At 34.9% G+C, this 14107-nt stretch overlaps 2 protein-coding genes across 4 annotated transcripts; one reads left to right on the top strand and one right to left on the bottom strand.

Moving 5' to 3' along the window:
• The first annotated feature begins 48 nt into the window (after positions 1-48).
• On the top strand, positions 49-9335 carry LOC141900391 (periodic tryptophan protein 2 homolog). 2 transcript variants are annotated; one of them, XM_074787271.1, is made up of 11 exons: positions 49-164; positions 2271-2641; positions 2869-2953; positions 4094-4235; positions 4334-4523; positions 7143-7251; positions 7340-7371; positions 7450-7558; positions 7666-7731; positions 8151-8243; positions 8411-9335. In XM_074787271.1, the coding sequence occupies exons 2-11, from the start codon at positions 2484-2486 to the stop codon at positions 8537-8539; spliced, it is 1113 nt and encodes a 370-aa protein (XP_074643372.1). In that variant the 5' UTR covers positions 49-164; positions 2271-2483; the 3' UTR covers positions 8540-9335. The 2 variants fall into 2 exon arrangements, with proteins under 2 accessions (XP_074643372.1, XP_074643371.1); XM_074787270.1 differs by lacking the exon at positions 49-164 and adding an exon at positions 219-320.
• A 204-nt stretch (positions 9336-9539) lies between these two features.
• Positions 9540-13955, bottom strand: LOC141898764 (conserved oligomeric Golgi complex subunit 8-like). 2 transcript variants are annotated; one of them, XM_074784847.1, is made up of 13 exons: positions 13827-13955; positions 13638-13709; positions 13419-13543; positions 12890-13165; positions 12491-12652; positions 12333-12384; positions 12094-12254; positions 11792-11991; positions 11628-11706; positions 11356-11364; positions 10617-10801; positions 10283-10451; positions 9540-10195 (listed from the first exon to the last, which is right to left on the bottom strand). In XM_074784847.1, the coding sequence occupies exons 1-13, from the start codon at positions 13888-13890 to the stop codon at positions 9629-9631; spliced, it is 2121 nt and encodes a 706-aa protein (XP_074640948.1). In that variant the 5' UTR covers positions 13891-13955; the 3' UTR covers positions 9540-9628. The 2 variants fall into 2 exon arrangements, with proteins under 2 accessions (XP_074640948.1, XP_074640947.1); XM_074784846.1 differs by lacking the exon at positions 11356-11364.
• Between the last annotated feature and the right edge of the window lie 152 nt (positions 13956-14107).

Below are 14107 nucleotides of genomic sequence, written 5' to 3' on the forward strand. Positions count from 1 at the left end.
ATAGTATATGGACTTGGCGTTTCTATAAATAGTAGAATTTGATAGTATTATTATCATTATTCATAGATCCCTGATTTGTATTTCAGTGGCTGGCTTCAGAATTCATTAATTATAGAGTAATTCCTGTTGATTGTCTTGGATTGTATTCGTAATCTATCGGTACTGTAAGTATCATTCACTGCGGACCTGCATAGTTTACACTGACAACGAGAAGTCTAGTAAAAAAAAATCACCGGTTCAAATATCTAAATTTAAATTCTGGCTTCATTAAAGCACTAAAAACTGGAATCTGCCTCATTTAGGAACTCTACTAACTGTCAGTAAGTTCAAACCGGTTTTTAAGGAACTAATTTGAGAAGATTTTTCAAAAAGCATCGACGAAATTAAATTAAATTGACCACCAAATACAAATATAGGCCTAAATTGACTTTATTGAATGACATTATCAGATTATTATTATCATATGGAGAATATTGGGATATTGAGCTGAGGCACAGGGGCCTTGCACGACTCTTTACATATTGCTACCCTGGCCTAGCTAAATTAGGATGCTTGGTGTATTAGACAAGTTTCATCCCCTGCCCCTCCTCATCAGACTCGTATACATGGTGGGTTTAGTTAGTAGAAGTAGGCTTCAATTATAATTGGAGCCTACACTCTACTAATAATCATTTTCTGTGTATTCATGTCTAAAAGCAAACTATCAATTGGTAATTGTAATTTTGAATTCATTATAGTAATGATAAGAAGTAAGTGTTTTATTCACCCAGTCCTGGCAGTGGCTGTCTCCACAGTGTATCTCCGTCGCTCTACGATCCTAGTGTAACCAACCACCCAGATGCGTGCATTCAAATTCGCTGTACAGTTGCCGACCAGAATTTGGTCAGCTTTTTTTGTCCGTGTTCAAACTGCGATATCTCAGCTTGTAAACAACCGATTTTGATAAATAAACTATCTACACTAACCTGATGATGTCCTGCGGTAGTTCATTATATCATTTTGACGACAAATTTGATCTTAGTATGACTGGATTTAAGATATAAAATTGATGCACTGTTTAACGATGAGACACGCATCGCTCAAGTTGTCTTGTTGCTAACGAACTACAGTGTTACAATGCCTAGTTTCAAAGTGAAAAAATGGTGTCATTTTTGCTATTTCTTTATTTATATCGCATCAAGCACAGATTATGATGAAGGAACCTCCGAATGAATATAATAATAAGAAAACTGAATGTATGAGGTTTGAAACGATAGTTTATTTTTTACAATCGGTTTAGTGAAACTGGATTTCTGATGGTTTAAAGTCACAGTGATTTGAGAGTATTGAGAAAATGTCGTTCGCATCTTAGTGTCTGTGGTACATCAGACACTAAGGTTCTTGGTGAAGTGTTTTATATATGTAGCCCTAAATCCAGCTTTTAAAAACCACTCAGGAGCGCTTTACATAAAAGCCTCATTAAAGAGGAAATGTTTAAATTACATTTATTAACGAAGCAATTGAACCAAATGATCAAGCTGACAGGCATTGAATATTATTGGTGAAGAGGAAGGTTGCAAAGACACAATAAAAATATCAGGGGTTTGGTTTTTGTAAGGCTATTCAATTTTATTTGAATATCATTGTTGAAAATTGAGATATTTGAAATGCAGTGTATTCAAGCAGTTATTTGTCATCAGTTAGGCCTATTTGAATATCATAGCTAGAGTCTATTCTGTTTTGTCTTGGATTGATTTTTTACAAATATTTCGCTTTATCTTTTTAATACACACCTCAAATTGGTCTTGTGATACGATCAGTGACACTGTGCTGTCTGAATAAACCATCGTGTTTATCCATTTTACATTGTATTGGAGGATTTCCAAAAAGTCTTCATTTTCTCATGTTGAAAAGAGAAAACATCAGCCATTTTTGGAATTTTGGACGATGTACGTTTCCATGATTTGAAAATTATTTCTAAATGGTAGGCATGGAATTATATTGTTAGAATTGATTTAGTCTATAAAATGGAGTCTCTTTTCTCCGATTCAAATGAGTAAAAGAAGACATTTTGGCAATCGTTCAATACATTGCAAAATGGATATAAAAACGATGGTTTATTCAGGCTGCAGAGTTTTACTAGTCAAATTGCGGAATCTTTTAAAAAAATCAAGTGAATATCCCAAAAAATCGATCCTAGACAAAAATAATTAGACTTTAGGCCTACTGCCTTACTGTGTAGTCTGTGTTGGTATAATTGTCAAATAACTGTTTAATGTATTTTTTCACAGGTTGAATTGACACATCAAGTGCCATTGTTGCATTGTTCGTTTTCTAATTCGATCGTTTTGATTGCTCTGTGTGAAGTGTATGCCGTCAAGCAGAACTCTGACGCGAGGTATTCATTTGACGTGTAGAGCAGTGTCCATTTATCCGTTGACTCTACTACAGGCTGGATTAACTGATTGAATCAAGCTGTGGTTGAGATAAATATTTTCGTAAAAATGACGACAGCAACTTCTTACCATTTGAACCCCAAAAATGTTCCGACTAGGAGTTTAGGGGCTGGGGCAGCGGATTTTGATTTGGACGGCGGTGGAGAAGAGGTCAAAGTTTCAAAAGGTCCATTTGTTGAGGGTCAAATTAAAGTTCTACAAATCATGTAAGTTTTCAATTGATTTTCAGAAATGATTAGGCCCTGTACAGTGAGAGCAATTCTCAAAATTATGCACCCTATTATTCCTTTTTCATTAATGAAATTGAATCAGTATTTTACTTTTTTCAATCCTTATTTGTTTTTCTGTATTATCCGGTAGGCCTATTTACTTTGTTTGTCATGTGCTTGTCACTTAAATGTTTCATAATTTGAGGTTTTTTACTTTTTCATAGCGAATGTCCGATGGAAATAATGACTTGTCGTTACCATAAAGATGGTTCGATATTAGCAGTTGGATTCCTCGATGGTTCTATAAAGGTAGGCTAAAATCACTTTCATATTTCCTTTTCATTTCTGAGCACCTGTGGTTTCATTATCATCATATTTTATGGGACTAGCACATATAAAAAGTATTTTCCCTGACTGAATAGTGAAGTAAAAATAGACCATTGCTCAATTAGCCTAATACATGAAAGTCTATGAATATCTGGCTATAAATATATGGTTTCAATCGTGTTAGTGAAAATCGTAGTTTAGTAAATAGAGTAATTTGATTACGCTGTTGTCATACTTGATGTATTGTTCAGGTAGATCGAACAACCTACTAATAATTTCACTGACAATTAGTATCATGACAAAGCTTCTAAGTAAATCATTCTTAAGAATGTTTGAAGTTTGCCCCCGTAGTGCAAATTTGTAAATCTAGTCAATTCGGTTTTCAAGTGCAAACTCAAATCAAAACCTTGGGAGTTGATTTTAGGTTTTTCTATCAAATTCTATTCTGCTGACGAGACATCACCTTTGATCAATGTAAGAGATATGTGCTGTTGCCACGAATACAGGGTAAATCGACGTTTGATTTCTCGGTCTACGGTTCATCGATCGAGATTCTGATGAAAGTTATCACTGTCTTTAATTTATCGTTAAACGTCGTTGAATATCCGGTTACGAACTTAGCCCCGTCGTCTCATGAACAAGTGCATCGTTTTTCAATTTCCGCACAATGTGAATTGGTTTATTTAGCCTTCAATCGAGCGACTATTGCATATTTTATGACGTTCATTAATGAAGGTGATTGATAAGCCTTCCGTTTTCCTTGCCACCATTATTAAGATAAGGACCATTTGGCAGTTAGATTTTTAAGAATATAGAATTGCTAGATTGCTCGCACAGTGGTGACGTATGTTAGCAATATATTGAAACTGAATTTGATCTTGAGTAAGTGTTGCCAGCAATGTTGCTTCTTTTAAAGCATTGTCAATCCATGTATCACCCTGAAGACTAAGCCTAAAATCAATTTATGACCCTAACAAAACAGACCGAAATCTTAAAATTGCTTAATAGATGTTGTAATAAATGTTAATGAAAACATGTTTGGCTATGCAATAACATTAGTTTGGCCCACTTGTAATAGGCCTACAAAAGTTACAATTTAATCATCCGAAATTTCAATTTCAGATATATGATTCAGATAGTGGTAAAGATATTTATCATTTAATTGATGATGAGGTAAAGAATTCACGCCTGCCTGTAACGTCTATTAGATTTCAACCATTATCTGAAGAACAACCATCGCCGACAAATATTCTTGTTGCTACATGTGAGTTTTTATTTGTGTGCCAATAGGCTAGGCTAATACTATTTTTTGAAAATGGGTTGCATGAATATAACACTGATAAAATTTCGTGTATGTTTTAGATGCCTCAGGTCTGGTGAAATTCTGGCATTATTCGTCACAAAAATGTATGTTCACATTAACCGAAAAAAGGCAAACTCTTACTCAGGCGTTCAATCCTGAAGGCGATCGCTTCATTACTGCTGGTGCTTCCATGGAAATTCCTATTTATGATACGAAAACTAAACAATGTATTCGCATTTGCCAACCAAGGTATGAAACTACTACAGAAGTAAGCTTTTTTGCTGGCGGTTTTCAAACAAGGTATCGGTTCTGTAAGAAGGGTTTATGTGGAGATATATTTACCATTGTGTGCGTAGGATCTACACTGATTACTGATTGAGTAATTTTTCTTTATCGTGTCTCAGATTATTAAGTTGATTTTTCTTCACAGGCCAGATGAATACTGTAATAAAATGTTCATTTATTGTGATAGCCACGACATTACTGGCCAGCAAAAAGTCGATTTTGAAATAGCCTTTATTACAAAACAGCCATATTTTGATAAATGATGGCGACGATCAATAAGTGAAAAACAATACTCAAGCCCTTGAAGGGCTTTGAGGTACCGTATGGAAATTCTTTATAATCTTCTGCAGGAAAAACTTTGAATGATTTCATTTCAATTCATTCAAACCGTTTATCAAATCTGTCAAATTTTCTGCGTGTGCAATCAGCTGTGGAGTTTACATTACGATTTTTTACATCATTGAATTTCGTATTTATTCAATGTATTGAATGCTTCAATGAAAACGGGTGTTTTTTCTGCGATTGAAAATGTCAAGAATGCTGATCAGCAGGTTCCATTCGATATTGAATTAGATTTCGATTCACTCGATACACCCCTCCCCCCCCCCCCCCCCCGGACCTGGTAATCTTTATCGTGTGTCTGTGTGTGTGTGCATAGCATTGAATAAACACGATCAGTGAGAAAATCTCATTTATTCTTTTCACCGCAATGCAAATTCTTCAAAGGACCAATTCTATCGCAAACATTTATCCAGCCATTTAAGAATAGTGGTTATATCAGTCTGGCATTATTTGAAATACATAGGAACACTTGTTTGTCTTGTCCTGAGCCTCTTTCAAACAACAGTTACACCTGTCAATGTACTAGTGGATATGTTATTTCTATCATTTAAATGCAGACATTTTAGGATCTTTCATTTAAAAACCATACATTAAAGTAGAATTGGTTGGAATGAGTTTTAAGATATAATAGAGACTGCTTACAAATAGTGAATTACCCGTATACCTAGTCTAGAATCGGAATATATCTATACCAGTACATTTTGCTGTTTTCCGATGAAATATGAATCATTTTCCTGAAAGTAATTGCGTTAGTCATACATGCCGTCCTTCCGTGATTATATTATTTCATAATGGAAATTGAATAGTAGACCTGCTTATTCAAATGCGATGCAGGGGGGAAAGAAAAATCGAGCTTGTGAGAAGACCCGAGGGCCTTGTTAAGAATGGCCAGACATATCTAACAAACAGGTTTTTTATATGGTAGAACTATCTGATACCAACAGGTTGGCATTGAATTAAAGAAATCTATCTTTCTATTCAGTTTGATTCAGTACCTGTTACTAGTACTGTTATCAAATGTGATTAAGTACCGCATAACCTGATTGAAACACTGATTTCAAAGGTCCGATTCAAAAGGTAAAATCCGTTTTTTTTTTTCAAAAGAACTGTTTATACTCGCGGGTCTATGGCGCCAGTGCATACGGAATGATTTCGATTAAATTCAGATGATATTCATTGCGCAAAAGGACATTTATTGAGATCATTGTTTATGATAGCGAAGATAAAAGAAATAAATTTTCCAAAAAACATTTCATAGAAATTCCTTCTCAATGAAAAATTGTCAGAAAAGCATTTCATAAAATGTGATATCTTTCTTAAAATGTGAGATTTACCTAATTTGTTGGATGATTTTTACCTGATATTTCAGTGCTGGAGGCTGGTGAGTTAATCGATAAATTATGAAACAATTCATCGATTAAATGAATAATTTTTCATTAACGTTTGTTGAAAAAGCAATGATATGCAGTTCAAATCATTACTTGTGATTGATAATCATTCTGCACAATTTTTTGTCACAACTTATGCACTGTTTGAAAATTTGGATTTTATAAGCTATTTTCATTCCCCTAAGGTGATTGAACATTAGACTCAACAAATGGAAAGTGGGTAAAAGTTTTTGAATAGGTCCATGATTGGCTCTAATCATGGCTCTATAAACTGGACAGATGCTGGGAATGAGGAGCGTTGGTCTAATTGAGTCACCTTACAGATGGATGCATGGCAATAACTGCATGTTTTTTTTTCTTACGGATGAACTCTACCAAAAAATACAATCGGTTTTACTCTTGTATTCTCGGTATCGTACATTGTTAGGCTTGAAGTGAATTTTATGAGACAATATTATATCTAATAGTGTGACTTGATTAATGCGAGAATCCATTTACTTTCCAATGATCAGATATATTTTCTATGCTTGTCTTGACTCGCAAATTTTTCAGTTCCTTGCATTATAACCTGAACGTTTATATGAATTTTGACTTCTAAATCAACTTTCAACCTGATTTGGTCTTTTCTATGGAAATTGATTTATTATGCATATTGTTACTATGCTGTTCATGAAAATGACATGCATGTGAACGAAGATTGATAAATTATTTTCGATACACGGTTGGCCTGGCATTTCTATGCCTTTACTAGTGTTTAAAATGGTATGGAAATTTGGATATGTAGAATTATTCTATTATATATCGGTTGTCAGATTCATAGTTATTCAGATTTGTTTCTTTTGTTCTATCTCAGCGATTCTCGAAACATCATGAACGGTCATCGATCCAGGATATTTGCAGTCCAGTATCATCCAAACATTTCAGGGCTTTTCATATCCGGTGGATGGGATGATACCATACAGGTACAGTTATTGAATCGATTATAGGCTGGTACATTTTGTTCTGATGTCTGAGACTTTGTTAAATAGCAGTTGATATATTTATTTATAGTTTTGGGATGAGAGAGAACAACATTCTATCAGGTAAAATTATTGAACCTAGCTTGTTGAATATTTGATTGACAAAATGATTAACAAAACTTTTTTGTGATTTTTCCCCAGGAAAATCTCAGGAGTGAATGGACCACATATCTGTGGAGATGCTATGGACATCGATCCTTTTCACGGTCACATACTAACTGGATCCTGGAGAAAGGATAACACATTACAGGTATGACCCATGCACAGATTTGTTAATCACTTGTGTTAAGATAGGTTCGTGTTGAATGCGCGACATGCATTGCAAGATCTAAATTGATTCACTGTTTTCTATTTCAGATCTGGGATTTTGCTTCCGGAGACAAAGTGAAAGATGTACCACAAGATACCTTACAAAGATGTCAGGTAATTTGATTTGTGCTCTTATCATACAGTCGTCTAGCTTTCCACAGATAGTTCTTACATATTGTACTGAACATGTATCCGTTGCAACAGTGTTTCATGTCGCACTATGTAGCGTAGAACTAATGAATATTGACATTTTTCTGATATATTAGCCTTGTCCATATGGTGGTCCCAAAAAAGAAGATATGGTGAGATCAATTGTTCCAAAAATGTACACAATACTATGTTGCATGGTTTTATAAATGTCTTCATCTTATGTCTTCTGGTGCTGTTTATAATATGTACTCATATACAAAAGGTGTATTTTCTTCATTGTTTACTTCTGTATATCCCCAATTGATGTTTTTCCATTGTGTTTGACCCAAAATGATGGTAATTTTGAAATAATATGGGACCTCATAGTTATCATTTTTTTTCAGCTCTACTGTGCACAATGGCTTGGCAGAGATATGATTGCTTGTGCGGGTTCTGACAACAACATAGTTCGTATTATTGACAGAGGAACTTTAAATGTAAGTTATAGCTATGCATGAACTAGTTGAATCTACTAAGGGCCTGCTATGTGTTTATTTTAGCAGTTTATAGGAGTCTGTATGTTTCCACATATACATGTACATAGCATCAAATACATGTACAGTATTCTACCAGTATTTTCATTCAATCTATTGATTATCTTCAGACTATTGGTCAGTTGGTTGATTTGCCGCAGGGAGTGTACTGTATGGATAATACAAGAGCTAACAACAACCCCAAGGTGGCGTGTGGAAGCAAGAATTCCATATACATCGTTAGACAGGACAAGATTTAATCTGAGATATTTCCAACGAAAGTGCTTCATGTCATGGAAGGAATTGATTCTGCTATTATTTCCCAAAAAGAAAACCCTTCTAAGGAATCAATAGCTATGTTGTTTACATCCAACCGAAGATGTTTTGAATATATTTTTTTGCATATTTTGCATATAATATGTCGTATAATTTTTAGAAATTATACCTGTGCTTATTTGAAGAGGGTGTTGTATGATTGAAACTTTGAGGAAAAGCGCGGATGCAAGTAACCAACTGCTGACTAGAGAATTCATTACATTATTTTCTTTACTTCATTGTGTTATTTATTAAGCTCCCTAAATAGCAGCAGCATCATAATCCTTTATCAAAATCATAACCAAACCACTATAGAGAAAATACTTGAAAACTTTTGTTGATAAGTTAAATTTGCGTTATAAATGTACATATGATAAGTATGGTGATAGATGCATTTTGTAGAGTTGAGTAGCATTTTACAACAATCCATCTGATCATCATTTACAAGGCTGCCTATAAGATTATATTGTGTTACAAACAAAATTTGTTCCAAACTGCATAATTAACTTGCTGAATAGGTATAAAACAGATACTATATTTAAATGAACGTGGCCGAAAAATTTTATATCTCCATTTTTTCGTGAACCGTATATTTGTTGAAAGATTATTTTTAATGTGTATGTTAATCAATTGTCAATGAAACAAACTGCTATACCAAATAAATAGAATGTAAATAGATACCGTCCACAAAAAAAGTGTACATATAACCACATTATTTGTGATATACGTTGTATTGTAGAATTCATAGTCTAAATAAAACTTTTGTTGTAACAATTGATCTTTTCTGGCTCCTTAGTTTGAATGATGCAATCCTCATGATCTATTCGTTTTCTCTACTCAGTCCTGGAAATTGTTGTATCCTCATCCACAGTGATCTCTGTCATTCTATGCTCCTAGTATAACCAATACGGATAACAAACATCAAGGTAGATAAAATGGAAAATATAAGTTATCCATTATCCAGTTTATTCATGTTTCCTATTGCCAATTCCCACAATAATAACATCATAATGACAAAACAATAAACATTGTAATTAATCTGGCAGTTTTAATGGAGCTATATCAATATCAAGATCATCGTTATCTGAAGCTAATAGATTGGTATCAGTCTCTTCTGTAGTTGGTAATTCTGAGGCTTTTACTTCTAAATTTTGACTAGAATGCACATGTATAGAGTCCACATTTTGTGAAATATTATCGACATTTTCTTGTGTATCACTTATCACAGTTGGTGGTTGTGATGCAAGAGACTCCACTTGATGAATATTTTGCGTCTCTGATTGAGATATTTCAGTATTCATTGATGATGCAGGTTCAATTCGGTCGTCAATTCGAGTTCCTGACAATTCAACAGCAGGAGATTCACCATGTGATTCTTTTTTATCGATTAACATAGTTAACGGCTCTTCTTCACTCCCAGCATCAGCAGTTGAGTCGGCGCTGATTTCAGTATTCGATAAAACGGTCTCCGATCCTGAAGGTGGCTGGGTTGTATCATCAGTCTCCGGATCGTCTGCTACAGGGGGCGCTTCATCTCTCTCTGGTATGAGATGTTCAATCGGAGCTAGAATGGAAGCCACGTCTACTATACCAATATTACCCTGAAATAAAAAAAGAACAAAGAACATGAAATTCCTCAAATACTGAAGTTCCAGGAAGAAAATTCTTTTTAGATATGCAAACCTTACCAGTCTAACTAGTTCAATCAATGGTAATCCGAATATCTGAGCAATTTGTGCCGGAGGAAACAGGGTCTGTAGACATTTGTTCAAGTACGGAATGAGTTCGCGTGCAAGAACATGACAAAATTGTCCAAATGCGCTGCGTTCTCTTTGATCAAACACCGATTCTTCAGCCCTGGAAGATTTGACAAAAAATCTGAATTGGTCGATTTACCTTGAAATGCTGGGAATAGTTAAATTCGAGTTGGCAACTTTTTCAAACATTTCATCAAATTTTAATGGCGACTTAATTGGCAGAGTTGGGATAAATTCATTAGGTCTAATACATGAATAAACAAACCTGTGAAATCCGAGTATAACTCTAATGACGTGAGCGAGTGATGCTTGAAGTTTTTCGGCTACATTGCCAGCAACTGATATAGGAACACACAGACGTAGATCGTTGAAAGAAGTGAGAATGTTGTTACAGTACGCGGCTAATGGTTGATAATCAAGAAGCACTAGAGGCGGAGAAAGCTGCATCGACTGAAATAAACACAAATCATGATCATGATTATATTATAGGGTACAATTAATATGTATAGAATCAATTTCTTCAACATTCCTTTTGTTTGAGATATGTAGGATGGATATATCTCTAATACACTTTTTTCAATCTTAAAATAGGGATTGACCCTGTTATTTATTTGATTGGTAGATTTAGTTTGATCTATTCTTATTAAGTAATTTTGGTTCTGGTTCATTCAAACAATCTTCAAACTAAACAATTAATATGTTTACCCTGTTATTTATTTGATTGGTAGATTTCATTTGATTGGTTCTAATCTAGTGTCCCTTACAAACCCACACCTGCCAAAAGTGAGACAGAGGGTTTGATATAGTTCTGTGATCGGTGGTCGAAATTACATTTTTTGTTTAACCCTTTCAGTGCTAACTTATTAATACCCTATAGTGCTGGACATAATTTGAAAATTTTTTTAAATTCCACCCTAGTGTGTTGAATAAAGGGATTACCACTATGGTGCATCTACACTGCGGCGCGGTGTATCGTTAGTTACTCATATTTCACTTTGTTTGACAGGTGCTGCCTTTTTTCAAGAGAGATAATTACTAATCACTAAATGAATCAATACACCGCAGTGCGGTGTACTAGCAAAATCTATCACTGATTTATACACTGCACTGCGGTGTAGACGCACTGAAAGGGTTAAATTAAAGTACATAATTAGGAATTTGGGTTCTGGTTCATTCAAACAATCTTCGAACCAGCCTAATTTATTCTATTTGATTCAAAAGGAGTGGAAGTGGTGATTACACAAAATCTTGATCGGATCTTAAATTCTTTACTCACATGAGTTAAATTAGAATGAGTTGTTGTAGTTAAACCAGGAGAGCTTAGCAGACTATAAGACTGCATGGCTTCATCAAATCTATAAATACAATATCAAATCGTTAAGACATAATGACGGGTATAACAACACGTACTACATCCATCAAATCTGATAACTGACTTACTTTGAATTAGCATTTTTTAGAGCAGCGTCAAATTCTTTTAGAGCCGCGCGTTGGAAAATTGGAGGCAAAAGTCCGCGGAAATCTGCACCGACACGGCTGAAACTCAATCCGAAGTACATACACTGCCCGAGTATCGAATCAAGACGATTTCCAATGCCTCGATCAAGATCAGATTCTAACGTAGCCAGAAACTGGGACACCTACATATGTAATGAGAACTTTCAGTTGCATTCAATGAAAAATAAACAGCCTGTCAATTGAGACACAATTTATAAATTTCAAAGACACACATTTCAATTTACCTTTTCCAAAATCCAGCCGTGAAATATCGCGGCTTCATTGATGCTGTCATCTCTAGCGGAGAAAAACGTATCATCATCGGAGAAAATCGCTCTATATTGAGTTATGATATCGAACAGATGAACACGACTCGCTTCGACACTCTTAGTTATATGATGGTACGCTATGAATTTAAAGATTTTCAAACATTAACATCAATCACAATTTCGTATGTTGTGAATAAATCTAATCGACTTCTTACCATCTTCCGCTGATATTCCTTTCAATACATTCTGAAACCATGAGTCTCTCGCCTAAATAAACACAAGTGAAGCAGGTTCATATTCTTATACTACATATAGGCCTACACCCAAAACCATAACGCATAATGTTTGAGATGAAATATCAAATGGAACAAACCTGTAGAAATTTGATTCTCAATTCTGCTTCGTTGAACACATCTAGCCGACGTAGATAACCAATCACGCGTAAGCACGCCGGTAGCTGGATGTTAGTGCGTAGCTGCTGTATTAGTTGAGTCAGCATCAGCTGAGTTGATGACTTCACTTCTTCTACGATATTCTACAGTAGAGATCGAAAAAAATGTGTTGCACAATTGAATCCAGTATGTGGAACCTGCTTAGACCGGATACTGATAGTGGAACCTGGACTGGATACTGATAGGCTAATCGAAATTTATATAGTTTTCTTATCCCAGTTTTTTTTATGACAAGCATCGACTTAATATCATGAAGACAAAGTATATTCCTGGGCAGTTAGACGCGTTTTTGTCAATATTGATATCCTATCACTGCCTACCTGAATAACAGGAATGGACGAATGCTTCTTTTCCAATCTCTTCACATGAGCTGCAAGTTCCAACGCTTCTTCGTAATAACCGTTACGAACGCATGTGTCCATCAATTGTGGCATTTCAAGAATTTCTAATAGTTGTGTGTGTCGTTGCAATGTCTGCGAGTTCATGCGGCGACTGATGTTGATGTCTTCAGCGATTTGCAAGAAATCGCTGCATTCTGAAGAGAATTTAGGCAGCTTTTCCAACAAATCGCACACGTGTTCTTCGATTATTTGAAACTAGAATTCACAAATATACCGGACTATAGTAAACATCATCAGTAACGTATCGTCCAAAAATATAAACATGTAGGTCTCAAGTAAAGGTCACACAAATATTGAAATTAATTGGGAAGTATTTGATGAGCAATATGATAGAGATTAAGTATAGAACTTGTTATTGACGATAGCTGCAATGATCAGTTAGGCGCAAGAGGCAAAATATCTTCAGTCAGTATCTAAAGCAAGACAACAACTAGCCCATTATACTTACGTCCTGAAAGATTTCTTTTGAACATTCTGCCGTTTGAATGAATGTTTTATAGTTTTGGAAGGCTAAATCTTGAGTTTGTTCCAAAACTTGAGCTCGTTCCTCGGCGAGACGATCCGGTTCACGAGCTGAAAGTGAATTGAGAAAAAACTATTCGAAGAATTTCTTACTACTTTTGACAACAATACAACATCTTTCTATTTCAAGCTAGGTTATTCGTACCTAGTTTATCTACTCCAAAGGAACTCAATTCTGACAGATATTCTGCAAAGTGAGGGTCTTCATTCCAGTTATCTAAAAAATAAAAACATATTGGAATGTATCAGTTAGAAGGCTTAAAAAGATTGAAAGACTGAGAATAGAGAAAAAATTTAGAAGTCAAAGACAAGGTATCATGAGTAAAGAATATACCTGGAAATGCATCTCTGAATATGGCTGATAATATATTCGCATCATCCACGTCAAGTGAAGCCATTACAACAATAAAACCGGTTTTTTGTGGGCCCAAGCAATTTATTATTTTTTCAATTTATCATTACAATGTTGACTACGGGTGTAACTAAAATGAAGTGACACATGTCAAGTGGTTGAGTTCGAATCCCATTAATAATCAAAAGTCCTTGTTATGTAGATTGGATATATGCCCGTCTTTGGAAGATAATATTTAAAAATATTTGTTAAATCATTAAATG

The sequence above is a fragment of the Tubulanus polymorphus genome, chromosome 2, assembly GCF_964204645.1.
Source record: "Tubulanus polymorphus chromosome 2, tnTubPoly1.2, whole genome shotgun sequence".
NCBI lineage: Eukaryota > Metazoa > Nemertea > Palaeonemertea > Tubulaniformes > Tubulanidae > Tubulanus > Tubulanus polymorphus.

Bases quoted from the DNA above. Each gene is read 5' to 3' on its own strand.
- LOC141898764 (XM_074784847.1), bottom strand. From the start codon at position 13,890: ATGGCTTCACTTGACGTGGATGATGCGAATATATTATCAGCCATATTC. The intron at 12,653-12,889 runs GTAGGCAGTGAT...TCTCTACTGTAG, and splicing joins CGTCCATTCCTGTTATTCAG to AATATCGTAGAAGAAGTGAA. The intron at 11,707-11,791 runs GTAAGTCAGTTA...TTGTATTTATAG, and splicing joins CTAAAAAATGCTAATTCAAA to ATTTGATGAAGCCATGCAGT.
- LOC141900391 (XM_074787271.1), top strand. From the start codon at position 2,484: ATGACGACAGCAACTTCTTACCATTTGAACCCCAAAAATGTTCCGACT. The intron at 2,642-2,868 runs GTAAGTTTTCAA...ACTTTTTCATAG, and splicing joins ATTAAAGTTCTACAAATCAT to CGAATGTCCGATGGAAATAA. The intron at 7,252-7,339 runs GTACAGTTATTG...ATTTATTTATAG, and splicing joins GATGGGATGATACCATACAG to TTTTGGGATGAGAGAGAACA.